This window comes from Bos indicus x Bos taurus, chromosome 18 (genome assembly GCF_003369695.1).
Source record: "Bos indicus x Bos taurus breed Angus x Brahman F1 hybrid chromosome 18, Bos_hybrid_MaternalHap_v2.0, whole genome shotgun sequence".
Classification (NCBI taxonomy): domain Eukaryota; kingdom Metazoa; phylum Chordata; class Mammalia; order Artiodactyla; family Bovidae; genus Bos; species Bos indicus x Bos taurus.
The window spans coordinates 19663991-19681357 of record NC_040093.1 but is presented as its reverse complement, the minus strand read 5'-3'; the positions used below and the strand labels follow the sequence as shown (position 1 = coordinate 19681357).

Here is a 17367-nt window from a genome sequence, read left to right as displayed (position 1 = left end):
CGCCGCGCCACGGACTCCGGCTCCCAGAAGGCCGCGCGGGCCGCGGCGGAGGCAGGTGGGCGCCAGGCCCGGGCTCTGGCGCCAGGCCGCCGAGGCAGAGAGGCGCGCTCCGGCGGGCCGGGCGGCCGGCGTCATGACGCTTTTCCACTTCGGGAACTGCTTCGCCCTGGCATACTTCCCCTACTTCATCACCTACAAGTGCAGCGGCCTGTGAGTGCGGGGAGGCCGCGGGGCGGTGGGAAGGGGGTGCCGCGGGTCGAGCCGACCCCTCAACGCCCACTCTCGCAGGTCGGAGTACAACGCCTTCTGGAAGTGCGTCCAGGCCGGGGTCACCTACCTGTTCGTGCAGCTGTGCAAGGTGAGGGCGCCAGCGGTGCCGCGCTAGGGCTCGGAGGACCCGCGTCTCTGCCCCCGCCCGGACCCCCGAGGTGGGGCCACTCCCGCACCCCAACTGGTTGCTCCAGAATGCCTGGGGAAGCCGGGCTTGGAAAGGCTGGAACCCGAGGAGAGGTCCCCGAGCAACTTTTGTATAGCACTTTTAGTAAAACTGAGAACATTCGATTACATGGCCAAGAGGGTTTTGGATACTAACTACTAAGAGCCACTGACAACCCCAACTCCCACCAACACTGCTACCACTGCCCTGGTGGGTAACCAGCCGCGGCGCCTCAGACCTGACCTCGATCCCCTCTGATCACCACAAAACCCAGACTTCCAAGTCCCTGCCCTCAGTCACCCCAGCTTCTGCCTTCTTGCTGCTCTCTGGTGATCCTTCTTCCACATGGACCCCCACCCCACCCCACCCCCCGCCACCAGAACCCCAATGTACTCCCCTCCACGAACTAACTTCCCACCCAATCCACGTGGTTGCTTTCCCTCACCTTGAGGTGACCTTTCTGTGTTCTGGTCTCAGATGCTGTTCTTGGCCACTTTCTTTCCCACCTGGGAAGGCGGCATCTATGACTTCATTGGGGTGAGTGGGGGCAAGGGAGGGGGAGGGAGTACAGGAGTGGGGGCCCCTGGCACCTGTGCTTACTCAAGCCTCAACCTGACCCACAGGAGTTCATGAAGGCCAGCGTGGACGTGGCAGACCTGATAGGCCTAAACCTTGTCATGTCCCGGAACGCCGGCAAGGGGGAATACAAGATCATGGTTGCTGCCCTGGGCTGGGCCACCGCCGAGCTCATTATGTCCCGGTGTGTGCAGCAGCCTGGAGCCCAGACTCCTGAGAAGGGACACCTGGGTTCCAGGGGGTGCTGGAGGGCGGGGGCTCACTCAGATTCTGGGTGCTGAGGGTGTCTGGGCACTAGAGAATCCCTCCCTTTGCCTTCCTCAGCTGCATCCCCCTTTGGGTTGGAGCTCGGGGCATTGAGTTTGACTGGAAATACATCCAGATGAGCATCGACTCCAACATCAGCCTGGTACGCAGTCCTGCTTACCCCACACACATCTCCTTTGCTGGTGGCTCTACTCCTCTTGAGGCCCAGCCCTGACTGCCCGCTTCCCTCCAGGTCCATTACATCGTCGCCTCTGCCCAGGTGTGGATGATAACTCGCTACGACCTGTACCACACTTACCGGCCAGCAGTCCTCCTCCTGATGTTCCTTAGCGTCTACAAGGCCTTTGTCATGGAGTGAGCGGGGTGGGGTTGGAGGCCGGGTCCAGATGGGCCAGGTTTTCTCTTCTCCCTCCCTCACTGTGCTGTTTCCTCACAGGACCTTCGTCCACCTCTGTTCCCTGGGCAGCTGGACAGCACTGCTGGCCCGAGCGCTGGTGACGGGGCTGCTGGCCCTCAGCACCTTGGCCCTGTATGTCGCCGTTGTCAACGTGCACTCCTAGGCTTGGCATCCCAGACTCTCACATACCTTCTCCCCATCCCCAGGTTCAGTGAAGTAAACAGTATTTGGAAAGTTGTTTCTGCCTCCATTTCTCTCTGGAACTGTCTACTAATACTGTGCTCACCTGGGTCCCAGCGGCCCTCGTTTTGGTTTCGGAGCCAGGTAGACAAGCCGGGAGACTAGGCAGCATTGATTTGTCCTATGTTCCTGGACCAGCTCCTCTGCTCACTGTTTCCCTGAGTTGGCTGAGGGCTTGTAGACAGTCTTTGAGCAGTGGCATAGCCTGGGCCCTCAGGGAACAGGTGACAGAGGGGAGCTAGAATCCAAGAGGTGGTTCTTGAGGGCTTCTCCTCACTGCCATAACCTGGCCCTCTCCCACGTGGCCCTTCCCTGGCTCGTCACCTCCTCAGCTCCTGGTCCCAAACCATCCCCCCATCCACCTTTTGTATGGGAACTAAGGGAATCTATCTGAAACCCCCGTCTTACAGTTTGCCTTTCTCTGCTTACAACCATCGAGGGCTCCTCACACTGGAGCAGTCCACTGGACCCTTGGTTTTGTCTTTGAGCATCTGTTTTGTGATTCTGAGGTTCTCAGTGCGCTGACTCGTTTCTCTGGCCCTCAGATTAAACCCTGGCCTGAGTCTTCTTAGGGTGGAGAACAGAGACAGCTGCAGCCCAGGAGCAGAGCCCACCAATGTGGCTGTTACCCTGAATACCACCCTGCTCATCCCAGTCCTTCCCTGGTCTAGTGAGGCCAGCTTTCTGCCGCTTTCTCTCCCTTCCCTAAGGGGGATTGATTAGAAGCAAGGCGTTGAATGGCTTCCGCAACATCCACCCAGCTGCAAACCCTGACCACGTGGGAAGGTGCACCCCAGCCCTGCTGTTATCAGTGGGATCCCCCAGGACATGAGATAGAGCACGTGCCCCTTCCCTCCCTCCCTTCCTGCCTCCCTCCCTCCACTAGGCTCTCCAAGTCCTGCCATAATGTTACTTGACCCAGGGCCTAGAAAAGCACCAAACACAGATCTGTTCAGCTCTACTCTGAGTCTTGGTGTTTCCAGAGGCAGCATTTGCCTTCAGATGGAGCAACCACCATGTAGCCCACCTCCTCCTCATTGCTCATAGTCAAGACAGGGTTCCCAGGGGCCTTGGGATGGGGTGGGGAGGTGAGTGAGAGGTCACCATGAGTTTGATATGAAAAGGGAGTGGATGGGGGGCTCCCCAAAACCACATACATGGATATATAAGGGCATTGCTTTCTCCCGTATCCCCCTCCCATGCCCCACCTGGCCCTGAGCACATAGAGGGAAGGTTGCAGAAATGACTATTCAACCTATCTGCTGAGCAGGGATCTGGTCCAGGCCTCCTACTGGTGGCCATCTGTCTGTGAAGTAGTCCCAGCTTTCATGGGGTTCAGGGACTGAATAGGGGCACTCAAGCCAGACGGATCAGGACTGATGGTGAACCCTGGCCGGGATGGTGGCCCTGGTGGGCTAGACTACAGTGATAAGGGCTGGGAAGGGAAAAGGTGGCTATCTGTCTCCTGGAGGAGAAAGTGTGTGAACTGAGACTTAAGAGGATGATTTCATGGGGCAAAGAGGAGAAAGTAGGTGTCAAGGCCCTGCTTTTCAAGGAGCAAAGTCCTTGAAGTTAAGAGAGAGCGCCTGGCCTTTCCAGTGAAACAAGAACTGGTTGGAATGAGTTCAGGGAGCTGTGTGTGTTTATCTTGCCAAGTGGGCTGGGGGTGGGGAGTAGGGAGATGACCTGTGAGAAAGGAAGGAGTCCAGGGTAATAGAAGTGTGGTGTTTGTGAGCACCCCTGAGGGCTCACGACGTTTCCAGGGAGAAGGAGCCAGAATGATGGGAGCAGGTTTGGAGGATGATGCAGAGGCCAGTGTAGGCCCCTTGAACATGCCAGGGGAGGCTGGGGGCAGATGTGGGCATCACTGTAGAGACAGCTGAGGCCGGTAGGGGTGTGGGGACTGCCGATGAGGAAGGAGAAGCCTGGGATCCAGCCAGAGAGACTTGTCAAAGAACAGGGAAGAGAGACAGGAGAGGACTGGGGAAAGGAGTGGCAAAAGTAGGGGGGCAGACTGTGGACAAGGGAGTTTCCAACAGTAGGAGGATTCACTTTTCAGGTGATAGGGGTGTGAGAAGGGGACCTGTGACTTTTAGCCTCCAGGAGTCGGTTGGGACTAAGCAGCGATAGGGTGCCCATTGCAGCTGCAAAGGTACAAGTGCGATCAGGAAACTCCTGTGAACTGGGAGGGGCTGCTTCAGGCAGAAACGATTCTGACACCTGTTGAGGAGCCTCCAGAGATGGAAAGGGGTACTGAGAAAGGAGAACCCAGAGGTGGTGGTTAGCTAGTGGTACAGTTAAAAGGCACTACTCTGGAGCGTGCCCACAGTCACACCAGCTTGCCCAGAAATGCTGTCACTCTCGGCAAAGAACTGGGAATTCCTTCTCCCAGGCAACGTTTACTGAGTACCTACTATGTGCCAGGCTGTGTTCTAGAAACTGGAGATAATATCCTGGAACAAACAGCCCCTGAGTTGTAGGCAACAAAGGGGCTCATGAAAAAAAAAAAAAAAACAAGATGACAATGCCCAGCACCGAATAAAAGCACAGTCAGTGTGAGCTGGTTTATTACTATCATGCAGACACAAGTGTTTTTAAAGAAGACTCTTGTTGGCCTGGAGTCCTAAGGAGAGACCCACCTCATAGGAGCTGTGAACTCCCACTTCCCTTCAAAGCGCCCCCTACCCTTCAGGTGGGGGCTTCCCTGAGGCCAGCTCAGAGAACTGGGCCTAGGGAGGGTGAGTGGGGAAGGGGAGTGGGGAAGGCCTCTCCGAGGTTGAGTTGTTGCGGGCTACAAGAACAGACACAGATGGGGCTGGAACTCAACTGTGCACATGTTTTGGCGGCTGTTCAGAGGGTCCCCGGTGTCCCCCACCTCCACCCCTGTTGTAGCAGGTGCAAGGATGACTTGAAGGCAGTGGTCCTTCTAATAGTAGAGTTCCTGGTCCCACCAGCCTAGGGGAGAGAGAGAGAGAAAGGAGACTCAGTGCTGGGGGTTTCGGGTGAGTATGTGGGAGCCAGGGGCTCAAAGGCGATAGCTCAGTGGTGGTTTCATACGGCAGGTCAAGGGCTTAGAGGTCAAGTACTGGAAATCAAACGTCAAGGCAGCAGCTCTAAGAAAGTTTCAGCCTTCCATCCCCCGGCTTCCAGGCTCCACACTCACTTCCTGGGCAACAGCGAACTCCAAGTTTCCGGATCTCATCATAGACAAAAATGAGGAGGCCAAAGGGCATGGGGACCAGCCACCACTGGTACCTGAAGGCACAGGTGAGATGGCAAGGTCAAGGCTACCCCCAGGTCTGTGTCCCACAGGCCCACCTGATGCCCACAGCTCACAGCCCCTCACCGAATGGGCATGAAGTTGAAGATGTTGGGCATGCCAGGGCAGTAGCACAGGAAGCAGCCAATGCAGACCTGGAACACGATGGCAATCACCAGGATCCTGTTCCTGCGGGTGGGGTGGGGTGGGACAGACTCAGACGGGTGGACTCGGGACAAAGACAGGCCAGGAGGAGATGGGGACTGGATGGACATCAGGGTGCTGGGTCAGAGGGCATCAGATAGAAGCTGAAGGGAGATGTTCTAAACACCGAACCCTGGCGTAGCTCACACCTCTCCCCCAATGGACGCTGGCCCTACACCAGGAGTGGTCAGTATCACCCCTTTAGCTGATGAAACATGGAGGGGCCAATTGAGATGCACGGGGTAGGAGCTCTTGGCCAGCTGTTAATCAGGAACATTAGCACCTGGCCCTGGCACATCCAGTGTTGGGGTCTGCTGGCTGCAGTAAGCCCTGGTCAAGACCTGCTGGGGCTCGGAGGGCAGGGTAGGGGTGGGGCTGCGGCCGGCTGGGGACACCTGAAGAAGCCCTGCTGGAAGGCAGAGAGGCGGCGTGTCTTGCGGATGAGCACGTCGGCAATCTGGCACATCTCGATGCTGATGAAGAACACAGTGTAGCAGGTGTACTGCTGGTACAGGCGCTGCCCAAACGTCTGTGGACCAGAGGGAACAAAAGCAGCCTGAGCCCAGGCGGAGAGCCTCTGCAGCCAGCCGGGCACACAGGGCCTGGGGCCACGAGCCCCTCAATACTCTATCCCTTGTGTCAGATGCCGGGGCGGGGACAAAGGGAGTTGCACGGTCTGCCAGGTTTGCAGGACCCCAGAGTGCAGGGCCTAGAAACCTAGTCCAGTGAGCTTAGATGTCAGTGCCTGGCCAATCAGTAGGTCAGGTCAATTGCCTTCATAATGAAAGGAGGGATGCAGGATTTCCTGGGCACCCTAAAGGGAGCACCTGGGCAAAGGGAATTCGAATCCTGAGGCAGTGTATACAAAGTTCGGTGACTCCAGGACCCAAGAAGATGGCAAACATGAGCCAGATGGGCCTTTGAGGAATGCGGCACAAACCACATTTAGAGGGGGCAGCCACTGTTCAATCCGTGTCTGCAGTATAACTATTTCTATACATACCATTAATTGTGTAAGGAACACTATGCTCCAGGTACCAACTGTTTTGCATGTACTCCCTCATTAAATCCTCCCAATAATCCTATGAGGTAGATTGGTGGTATTCAAACTTTGACATACATCAGAATCCCCGGAAGAATTGGTTAAAATGCAGGTCCCACCCCTAGAGTTTCTGACCCCAGAGGTCTGAGGGGAAAACTGAGATTTTCAAACAAGTTCCCAGGTGTTGCCGAAGCTGCTGGTCTAGGGACCACACTGTAAAAATCAATAAGGTGAAAGTCACCAAGATAAGACGTGAGTATGCTATCCACTTTAAAGGTGGGAAAACTGAGGCACAGAGAGGCAAATGACTTCACCCAGTATCACACAGCTGTGAGGAGCAGTGGCAGACAATGAACCCAAGCAGTCTGGTTCCAAGATCTATTTTCTTAACACAACAGTAAATGTTCAAGGGGAATGTCCCGATCTGTCACTCCACAGGGCAAACTAAACACACCTGCCAGCCAGATCTAGCCTCTCTGTGCACCAGCTTTCACCTGAGTCAGACACACATGCAAATACTCCGTGTAAGTCATGCTGCTGCAGGGAAAATAACAGGATACTGGGGAACGGGGCAGGATTCTGATTCCACACCTGAGATGATGTCTTGCTGTCAAGGTGGAGAGAGGACCCATCTATAGCTAGGGTCATCAGAAACGAGACTTTGGAGCTCGAGACTGTGGTGGGAAAGACCCCTTACCACAGAACTGGCAGAGAGCTTGGGTGTCCAGGAGGCTCTGGCTCAGCTCAGTCATGCATGGAGGAGTGAGTGTGGGCCACACTCAAGGAAGGTGGCGCTGGAAACTCAAGGGATGGGGGCAGGGACTCACCCACTCCTGGCCATAGCTGTCCTGCAGATCTTGTAGGTGGTGGTCCTCCCACTGCGGCCGCAGTCCCACACACAGCAAAGGGAACCAGCCCTCCTGGGCCATGGCTGTGAAGTAGTCAGTGAAGCCAGCAAATGACTGGATGGCACCTGGGTGAGAAGACAGGGAGACAGAGATGGACAGACAGAGAGAGTCAGGAACACACAGAAATAGTAGCATGGAGACAGACAGGAACACAAACAGTGGACAGACAGAGAAAAGACTCCAAGAGAGATCGACAGTGACACGAGACAGGACACAGGGAGAGGCAGGGACAGACACACACCCAGAGGACCCAAAAAAGACAAGAGGCAATGACCCAGAGGCAGGGTCAAGGAGAAAGAGGCCAGAGACAGAGGAGGGACCCAGGGGCCCACAGAGGCCATCGTGTGCAGACAGACTCAGAGAACAACAGACACCCAGGATCAAAGGCAGACACCAAGATCCAGAACAAGGCAAAGTCCCAGGGAGAGACCCCACAGTGGGCGAGCAGTCCTGCAGGACAGCCCTGCACCGCCCCACCCCACGCCCACAGGCGCGCACCGATCTGGAAGTAGGAGTAGGCAGCCAGGGGCTCATTGACCAGTCGGTCCCGCTTTGGGTTCCGTGGGCGCAAGTGCATGATGTCACTCTCAGCCTTCTCATATGCCAGGGACACCGACGGGAACTGGCCAGGAGTGGAAGGAACCAGGGTTGGCAGTTGGCCCGGGCCCCTGTCCCTGACTCTTTGGCCCCCCTCCACCTCTGCAGTGGACGGGGACAGAACTGAGGTAAGGAGGTGAGACCCACAATGGTCACACAGTCACACCTGCCTGGACAGCCTGAGGCCAGCTGGCCCTTTCCACGTGTGTGTCCACATCTGTGCCGGTGTCCATCTCCACGGGAACGTCTGTGTTTATCTCTGCTATTGTGTGTTCTCTCGGCCTCTGTCTTTCTCCCTTACTCTTCCTCTCTGTTTCTCCTCTGGGCTCCTCTGGTCTTGACAGCTTTCCCTGTTGCATGTTCTGTCTCTCTCTGCCCCTTTCTTTCTTTGTTTCTTTCTTATTGTTGTTGTTCCTGTCTCTTGTCTCATGCTGTGATTATGTCTCTACTGTTGCATCTCTGTGTTCCTGTCTCTTTATCTCTCTTTGTCACTATCTCTGCATCTCTTCTGTCTCTCTGGGTACCTGTGGTCTCCGCCCTGTCCCCTACCTGTCTGTTTGTGGCGGCAGAGTGTACTGACCGAGGACAGAGATTCTGGGCACCAGCCTGCCTGGGCTTGAATTAGCTCTGTGACCTGGGGCAAGCCAGTCAAGTTGTCTAAGCTGCAATTAGCTCATCGGTAAAATGGGGGTGATGAAATAAAACTCATCTCACAGAGTACTTATGAGGACAAAATGAAGTAATTAACATATACCTGGCCCAGAGCAGACATTGTGTAAGTGCTGTTGACTAAATCTGTGACATGACCATGCATCTGGCTGTATTCGTTGGCTGTATCTGAGGCTCTTTTCTGTCTGTCTGCATTGAGGCCTATCTGACTCTGTTTATCTGTCCATGTCTGTTGGAGAATGTCTGCAATCCAAGCTTAGCCAGATAGCTGTGTCTGTTAAAATCTGTTTGTCTGAGTGTCCATATCTGAGTCCCTGCATATCCTCGAGTCTAACTGTGCCTACCTGAGTGTCCACCTGTGTGTCCATGTCTGTAATTCTGTCCGTGGCTAGCTTCCAGCCTGCCTGTGTGTCCAAATCTGGCTGTCTGTTGTACACACATCTGTATCACTCTGAGTCTAAGACTGTCCGTGATGGTTTCTGTCTATCATGCCTGCCTGTGGGCATATGTCTCTGGGCACTATATGGGTGGGGGCACTGGGGCCGTAGACTCACGATGTCAGTACAGAGTTCTATGAAGAGGATAGTGATGCATCCGAGAGGCAGGGGCACACTGACAGTGATATAAATGAGATACGGTGTCAGCTCAGGGATGTTCTTGGTCAGCGTATAGGCGATGGACTTCTTCAGATTGTCAAAGATCAGTCGGCCTGTGGGGGGACAGCAGGCACCTCAGTGTTTCCCTAGCACATTTCCTCCCCCACCCACACTGCTGGCCCCCATCTCAGATCTGGCCCGGACCCTGCTCCACGCCCGTCACAATGGAGGCAAAGTTGTCATCAAGCAGGATCATATCCGCTGCATTCTTGGCAGCATCCGAGCCAGCAATGCCCATGGCCACGCCGATGTCTGCCTTCTTCAGGGCTGGGGAGTCATTCACACCATCACCTGTCACGGCCACGATGGCGCCCTGCAGGCAGTGAGTACAGGTGAAAGGGTGGTCAGTGACAGGGCAGCCCAGGGCCAGCCCAGCCCATCTGCCCGCCAGCATCATCAGGGTCACACCAGTCGCTGGCAGCTCTCCACAATCACCAGCTTCTGCTGGGGACTGGTACGAGCAAACACCATCTCAGGGTGGGTCCGCAGTGCCTCGACCAGATCTGATGGGTCCATGTCCTTCAGCTGCATGCCATTAATCACACAGGCACGGGCATCCCTAGACAGGGACGTGGGAGGACATCACTGGGGCCTCAGTCCATGTGGGGTGTGGGAAGAACTACAAGGAGGACATAAGGGCACTTACTTCCGGTTAACCTGGTCCACGGGCACACGGAGGCGGGCAGCGATGTCCTCCACTGTCTCACTGCCTTCTGAAATGATGCCCACGCTGGCTGCAATGGCCTTGGCTGTGATGGGGTGGTCACCTGTCACCATGATCACCTGAAGGAGGAACCAGCAGACCCCTGACCCCTTCAGATTAACCCACCTGTCCCTGTCTGCCCCAGTGGACATTCCTCAGCCACAGTGATCAGTTTAAGGATGAACATGTAACCGAATGTGGAATAACGGCCAAAGATGCATTCTTTTTTTGGTGTGATGGCTAAACAGGTGGGATGTTATTTAGTTGGAGCTGCTGGGTGGTGGTCATCTTTGTCCACCAAAATGGAGGACTGCTTGAGAATAAAGCCAGCAGAGAGAAAAGTAGAGCTGAGACGTGGAGAAAGGCAAATTCCTAAAGACACTGAACTCCTGGATCCAGCTTTACCCAAACCTTCATTCCCCAGAACTTTTCAGTTCTTGAACCAGTGTGTTCCTTTGTGCTTCAAGCTGTTTTCAGGTGAGTTTCTGTCACAGGGTGGCTCATCCTCAAATACTGTCATCCTCTGTTCTCACCCCTGCCTGATACTCTCCCCAGGGGCATACCCGGATGCCTGCTGTGCGGCACTTGAGCACAGCATCAGGAACGGTGGCCCGGGGTGGGTCTATCATGGATACGAGTCCCGCAAAGCACAGGCCACTGGTTGGAAAGTTCATGGCCTCCACATCGAAGGCGTAGCCATGTGGGTAGTCCTTCTCACTCAGGTAGAGCTGGCAGAAGCCTGACCAAAAAACAAGGAAGTCAAACAGGAGGCCTGGGTGAACCCTTCCGTAGCAAAACCAAATGATGAGTAAAATAACCACATCTTGCACCAAGAATCCGTGAATGCCTGACCCTGTGCTGAATCCTTCATTATTACACTTAGCCCTCTGTATCCACAACTTCCACATTCACAGATTTAACCAACTGCAGATCAAACATATTCCCAAAAAAATCTCCAGAAAATTCCAGAAACACCTGAGTTTGCCACACAATGACAACTACCTGCATAGGTACATCTTACCTAGTGCATTAGGCACGCCAAGTAATCTGGAGATGATTTTAAGTATACAAAAGGAAGTGCACAGGTTATATGCAAATACTACACCATTTTACATGAGGGATTTGAACGCCTGCAGATTTTGGTATCTGTGGGGTAATAAGGGTGTGGGGGGAATGTGGTGGGTGTCTTGGAAGCCGTCCCCTATGGACACTGAAAGACGACTGTGTTGGAATTTATCCCCACAACCACTCTGGGAGTTACTAGCATCCTCATATTCCAAATGAGGAAACAGGTTTGGAGAAGGGACACTTCTTGCCAGAGGTCACACACCAAGCAAAGTGGAAGATCGAGGCAAGGGTTATGGAAGCTTAAGGAAGCAAGACAACACTTGGGAGGGGGTCAGAGGTCAGAACAAGGATTGGGGAAAACCTTGAGTTGAGGCAGAGACTGGAGGAAGTCGAAAAGTCTGGAGGAGGATGCTGAAAGGCAGACGAGGAAGAAAACAAGGACTGGGCATTGGGGTGGGGGTGGGGGCAAGAGTTGGGGAAAATCAAGGGATCACAGGTTGAGTCAGGTGAGGTAAGATCCAGGTAACGACAGGTTGGGTGGAGGTAGGCATTGACGGCAGGGATCAGGACTGAGACAGGGAAAGTCAAAGTTGAGTGTGTAGATTGGGGCAGGTCAACTGTCGAACAAGGATGGGAAAGGTCAGGTTGGGGCTGGCCCAGAAGGTTGGGCAGGGTATGGGGTCTCACCCAAGACGCGTTCGCCCAGGCCTCCCAGGCTGAGGTAGGCAGTCTGGAAGGCCTCGCGCCATTGCTCATCCAGTGGCAGCTCCTGGCCCTTGATGAGGATGGAGCTACAGCGCTCCAGCACGCGCTCGGGGGCACCCTTCATGACAAGCACGTGTCTCGGGTCTCGCGGGTCCTCCAGCGTGTGGATGGACAGCTGTGGGCCGAGGAAGAGGCGGGGTTGTGAGCGAGATCAAGGGGGAGAGGCGGGGCTTGGGGAACTGAGGGGCTGACAGCGCCCAGGCGCTGCGGGAGCAGCCTTGGGTGGGTCAGGGAGGGACTGAGCGTGAGGGGCTTGCTTACTGGGCAGGTCCTTGGTAGAGGCTGAGGCGTTGGGGAGGACCTATCGGCCTGGATAAGGGCCTGGGCGTGGGGAACGGGAAGAATTTAGGTCGGAGTTGGACTGGGGCGGGATTTGGATTGACAGCTTCTCCCCACCGAGGGCCTGACAGCTGAGAGCGGGCGGAGTGCCGGGGCCCACGCTGGGCTTTGGCTGTGTGGAGGGAGGGGCCTGAGAGTGAAGGCCGGCCGCACGCCAGCCCGGAATGTGGGTGGGGCCTTCGGTGGGCGGGACTTGTGGTGGGCGGGACTGGACCGTGGGCGGGGCCGGCCGCGGCGGGTGCGCACCTGGAACTTGTTTGTAGAGTTGAAGGGGATCTCGCAGACTTTGGGGAAGCGCTCGCGGTAGCCCATGGCATTGCCCAGCGTCAGTTCGGAGAACTTGAGCAGCGCTGTCTCCGACGCGTCCCCGATCACGATGCGCTGGGAACGCGGGAGGTGTCAGGGGCGAGCCGGGCTGCACCACCAGGCTCCCGGGATCCCCAGGCTTCGTCCCCCGACTCCCCTGAACGCCCGCTGCTCTCACCTTGGGCACCGGCACTGCGTCCTGGCCCGACTTGAAGGCAGCACGGTTACACAGGGTGAGCACGCGGCACAACGCCCGCCACGTCTCCGAGGATTGGTCAAATGTCTGCCCTGGAAGCCGGGCATCCAGGCTGGGGCTGCGAAGGGGCTCTCCGGTACCAGAATCGAGTCCCCCAACCCCCTAGATTCAAGACTGAATCCCGGCCTGGGTGGGACCCACACACCTCCACATACCCCGGGGCAGAGCTTTCTCTCCAGACCCAGTATCAAGTCTCTTCGGAGACCCAGTAAATATCAAACCCCTTCACAGACCCGGAGCTTAGCCACCCAGGACCTAGCCTTTGCCTGATGACTGCTGGAGCCCCTTCTCCATTAATGCAAAGCCTTCCCCAGACTTCATTCATTAACTTCAGAGCTCCCTTCTAGATCTCCACCATCTACCAGATTCCGCCCAGCCACTGTCCCCCACCCCCACCCCCACACCTGACTGGTCTTCTGTAGTGTCCGCCGAGTGGATGTGGTTGTCGAACCACAGATGGGACACAGTCATGCGGTTCTGAGTGAGGGTCCCCGTCTTGTCAGAGCAGATCACCGAGGTGGAGCCTAGTGTCTCCACTGCTTCCAGGTTCTTGACTACACAGTTCTTGCTGGCCAGCCGCTTGGCTGTCAGGGACAGGCACACCTGGGGGAAGGGTGGGGAATGTAGGCATGGGGATCAAGCCTTGCTCCCCACCCCCCCCCACCTCCCTCCTTTCTCAGCACTGGGGATCCTTTACCCCAGCCACAATATGCAGCATTAAGCTGCCACAGAACTGCGTGCACAGCACCCCCCTGCAAAGACTAGGCTTTTTCTTGCCTCCAAACTCTAGTCCACTCTGCTTTCCACTTGGGATGCCTCCCCAATCTGTCCAGATAAATGTAGTCAGGCCCCTCTCTTAGCTGTCCTAGCTGAGATTCTGTAATTTCTTATCAGCACAATCAAAGTAAGAAAACTAACATTCCCTAAGTCTCCTCTTGGACTGGCCCAGGACTGGGTGCTCACTATGGAAGGCTGCCCACAGCAGCCTTCAACACCCAACCTCAGCCTCCTCCTGCCAAAGCCCTTCCCTGTTCATCTCTGAGTGTTGGATGTGTGGCACAGGACCCAGCCCAGAGCAGCCCCAGTGGGTGTTTGCTCAATGGATGGGATAGGTGGAGAGATGGGGGTGGGGAGGAGGAGAAAAGGTGATGGAGGATGGATGGACAGATAGGGAGAGGATACAGGGAAGCCTGGATGATCGGAAAGACGGATGGACAGGCCTCTCAGCTCACTGCACGGTTCTTCTGTGTCCCCAGCTCACCGTGACAGTGGCCAGCAGCCCTTCAGGTACATAGGCTACCACGATGGCCATGAAGAAGACCATGGCCCGCAGGAAGGTGTAGCCGATGCACATGGCCACTATGAAAAATGTGGCACCAAAGAGGATGGCCAGGCCTGCGATGATGTCCACAAAATGTTCAATTTCGATGGCGATGGGCGTCTTCTCATTTTCTACTCCTGAGGCCAGTGATGCGATTCGTCCGATGATGGTGCGGTCGCCCGTGTTCACCACCAGGCCCTGGGCGGTGCCTGCAGTGGGACCAAGAGGGTAACTCAGCATCAGGTGAGCGGCACTGGCGGGGGCGGTGGGGGTGGCGGGCGGCTTGCACAGCAGCAGCGTGAACCAGAGGAGGGACAGTCATGGAAGGCACTGGAGGCAGTAGGGGGAGCTAGAGAGGCGGCGTGACCCAGAGAGGCAGCGATCACCTCAAGTGGGGGAGTCAGTGGGTCTCAGAATGAAGCAGAAGGGGGCAGTGGAGGCAGCAAAGAGCAGCGCGGAGGCAGCGTAGTCATCTGGACGGGTGGGTGGGGACCTCACAGACCCTCGAGGCACATGGTGGAGAAGAAGGCGATGTTGCGGGTCTCCAAGGGGCTCTCATGGGTGCACTCGGGTGAGCGGGTCTGCGGCTCAGACTCTCCAGTCAGCGAGGAGTTGTCCACCTTGCAGCCCTGGGCCTGGAGGATGCGGATGTCGGCCGGCACTCGATCCCCACCTTTCATCTCCACCAGGTCGCCCACCACCAGCTGATCTGCGTTGATCTGGAACTTGTCCCCGTCTCGGATGACAGTTGCTTGCTGTGGAACCAGAGCACTAGAATTGAGGGGGGCAGGGAGCAGGGGTGGAAGTTGCCGCGTGCAGTGGGAAGGTGGGGAGGTGAAAGCAGGGAGAGGTGAGGACCTGTGGGGAGAGCTGGGGCCAGGGGATGAAGGGCTGGCTGGGCCTGATGGGAGGAGCCACAGAAAATGCCAGTGGCTGGGGGCTGGGGGCTGGTGACCCACCTGGGGGACGAGGTTCTTAAAGCTGGCAATGATGTTGGTGCTCTTAAACTCCTGGTAGTAGCCAAAGCATCCGGTGACCACGACCACGGCAATGAGGGCCAGCGCCAGGTACAGCTAGGGGAGGCAGAGAGGGGTGGGGAATGACCAGGGGCTGGAAGCTCCCTGCCTGAGGCCACTGCCCGCTTTCTGGTCCCCCTGGTGATTTCCTCCAGGGTCACCTCCATGGTTTTCCCTACTCTACTAGGAAGCCTCAGGCACTATGCCCTGTGACCTGTGTCCCTGTCCCCATGAGCGTCACATCCCACATCCAACTGCCTGTGCTCGCTGTGGGCACAGATCCACTTCCCTGGCCCTGTGGCCCCATGCCCTGTGACCGTGCCGCACATCACTGTGCAGCTTGGTGGCACGTGTCCCCTTTTCCTGTGCCCCCCAAGTCTTGCGTTCTGCACTGTCCTCTGCCCCATGTTTCCATGTCCTATGTTCTCTGTGTTCCAAGGCTCATAGTCCGTATTTTCAAAATCTGTGTGCTCCTCCTTGTCCCCTGTGCCCAACAGTCTTGTGCCCTCCTGTCGCCACTTCCACGTGTGCTGTCGATCTCATGCTCCATGTTCTGTGTCGCCCACAGTGTCCCAGGTCCCAAATTCCAGGTCCCTCCACACATCTATGTACCTTTGAGTTCCCATCCTGTGTCACATGCCCTATGACTTTCAATCCTCTGTCCAATGTCACATGTCCCAGGGCCCCCATGTCCCTTGTCCTGACCCTGTCATGTATCCAGTGTTCTCTTGTCCTGCATCTCAATATCCTTCATGTTTGGGTGCTCTGTGGCTAATAGCTTGCGTGCCTCCATGCGCCGTGTCCTGAGTCTTGTGTCCTCATGCCCTTGTGTCCCCATGTCTGAGTCCCAGTGTCCCCTGTGCCCTCTGTCCTTGGTCTGTCTCATGTCCTCATGACCTCTGTTTTCCAAGGACTGTGTTTTGTTTTGTTTTTCATTTTAAAGTCTTCATTGAATTTGTTACAATATTGCTTCTGTTTTATGTTTGCGATTTTTGGCCCTGAGGCATGTGGGATCTTAGCTCCCCAACCAGCAATCGAACCTGCACCCCTGGAATTAGAAGGTGAAGTCTTAACCACTGGACTGTCAGGGAAGTCCCTTCCCAGGACCATATCTTAAGTGTTGCATGTCTATGTCTTCCTCCCTATGTCCTCCATCTCTGCAACACAGACTCCCCTGCATCCCCTGTGATCTTGGGTCTGTCTCTTAGCCCAGTGTCCTTCAGCCCACATGACCCACGTCTTAAAGCTGTTTTTCCACGTCTGTAGATCTCCATCCTACATCACTCATATCCAGAGTTGCATGCTTAATGTCCTCTGTCCCCCAGGTCTCTGTGTCCCAGATCTGGCTCCCAGCACCCGTCACTCACATTGTCGTCTGTGGTGAGGTCGCCCTCGCTGGCCTGGATGGCAAAGGCGATGAGGCAGATGGCAGCGGCCACCCACATGAGGCACTGCAGACCACCCGCCAGCTGCCGCGCGAATTTGACGTACTCGGGGGTGCCCCTCGGCGGCCTCAGAGCATTGGGCCCATCCCTCAACAGCAGCTCAGCAGCCAGGCTGGCAGACAGGCCCTGGGGATGGGCGGGGTGGGGTCGTGGTGGTCACCAAGGGCTCTCCTCTCATTAACAAGAGCTCTTCTGCCTCTGTCTCTTTCACCCGCCTCCTGCCCCCTCTCTGTCTCTTCTTGCTGTCTCTGTCTCTCTGTTTCTTTTTATCTGCCTCTCTTACTTGTCCCTTTCTGTTTGGCCTTTTCTTTTCTTCTTTTGTCTGCACTTTGTAGCATGTGGGATCTTAGTTCCTCGACCAGGGATCAAACCCATGCCTCCTGCATTGGGAAAACAGAGTCTTAGCCACTGGATTGCCAGGGAAGCCCCTGTTTGGCCCTTTCTAATGTTTTTATCTCTCTCCCCCTCTCCTTCCCTGCACCCACCTCTCTGTCTGCCCCAGCTCACCTTGGTCGCACTGGTTTGGTATTTCTGTTCCAGCTCCGGCACTGACAGCTGGTGGTCATTCTGCATGGATGGAGCACCACACTCACTTTCTGTCTCCTGGGCCCCTACCCTTGCCCTCGCCCAGCCCCGCCCAGGCCCGCCCAGCCCCTGCTCACAATCTCCATCTCCTTCTTCATGTTCTCCAGCTTTTCCTTCCTCTTGCCCCCTCCACTGGCCGCCTTCTTCTTGCTCATCTTGGCCACCATGTCCCCACCAGGGCCAGGACCCAGCTCTACCTGGTGCAGCTCATAATTCTCCTGGGGGCGGGGGGGACAGAGAAGGCATCAGATCCCACTAGAGCCCCTGCCTCCAACCTCCACCCCCCTCCCCAATCCCTGACCGCACTCACTG

The 17367-nt window shown here is 56.1% G+C and overlaps 2 protein-coding genes across 2 annotated transcripts in view; one reads left to right on the top strand and one right to left on the bottom strand.

The window, feature by feature from the left end:
• Positions 1-28: 28 nt before the first annotated feature.
• TMEM147 (transmembrane protein 147) lies at positions 29-1914 on the top strand. Its single transcript, XM_027514382.1, has 7 exons — positions 29-210; positions 289-358; positions 914-973; positions 1060-1196; positions 1337-1421; positions 1512-1633; positions 1716-1914. The coding sequence occupies exons 1-7, from the start codon at positions 134-136 to the stop codon at positions 1837-1839; spliced, it is 675 nt and encodes a 224-aa protein (XP_027370183.1). The 5' UTR covers positions 29-133; the 3' UTR covers positions 1840-1914.
• A 2533-nt stretch (positions 1915-4447) lies between these two features.
• Positions 4448-17367, bottom strand: part of ATP4A (ATPase H+/K+ transporting subunit alpha) — a 29306-nt gene continuing 16386 nt past the window's right edge. Inside the window, exons 3-23 of the mRNA XM_027513655.1 lie at positions 17133-17273; positions 16978-17037; positions 16393-16596; positions 14969-15082; positions 14512-14764; positions 13950-14218; positions 13093-13291; positions 12611-12720; positions 12373-12507; positions 11710-11902; positions 10518-10693; positions 9898-10034; positions 9660-9810; positions 9396-9564; positions 9150-9304; positions 7828-7951; positions 7249-7394; positions 5775-5908; positions 5263-5364; positions 5080-5171; positions 4448-4871 (exon numbers count right to left, since the gene is read on the bottom strand). Coding sequence (XP_027369456.1) covers positions 4843-4871; positions 5080-5171; positions 5263-5364; positions 5775-5908; positions 7249-7394; positions 7828-7951; positions 9150-9304; positions 9396-9564; positions 9660-9810; positions 9898-10034; positions 10518-10693; positions 11710-11902; positions 12373-12507; positions 12611-12720; positions 13093-13291; positions 13950-14218; positions 14512-14764; positions 14969-15082; positions 16393-16596; positions 16978-17037; positions 17133-17273 — 3093 coding nt within the window. The 3' untranslated portion in view covers positions 4448-4842. The remainder of the gene's footprint in view (positions 4872-5079; positions 5172-5262; positions 5365-5774; positions 5909-7248; positions 7395-7827; positions 7952-9149; positions 9305-9395; positions 9565-9659; positions 9811-9897; positions 10035-10517; positions 10694-11709; positions 11903-12372; positions 12508-12610; positions 12721-13092; positions 13292-13949; positions 14219-14511; positions 14765-14968; positions 15083-16392; positions 16597-16977; positions 17038-17132; positions 17274-17367) is intronic.

Coding starts and splice junctions, on each gene's coding strand:
- TMEM147 (XM_027514382.1), top strand. CDS start 134: ATGACGCTTTTCCACTTCGGGAACTGCTTCGCCCTGGCATACTTCCCC. Junction 974..1,059: donor GCATCTATGACTTCATTGGG/GTGAGTGGGGGC, acceptor CCTGACCCACAG/GAGTTCATGAAGGCCAGCGT. Junction 1,422..1,511: donor TCGACTCCAACATCAGCCTG/GTACGCAGTCCT, acceptor GCTTCCCTCCAG/GTCCATTACATCGTCGCCTC.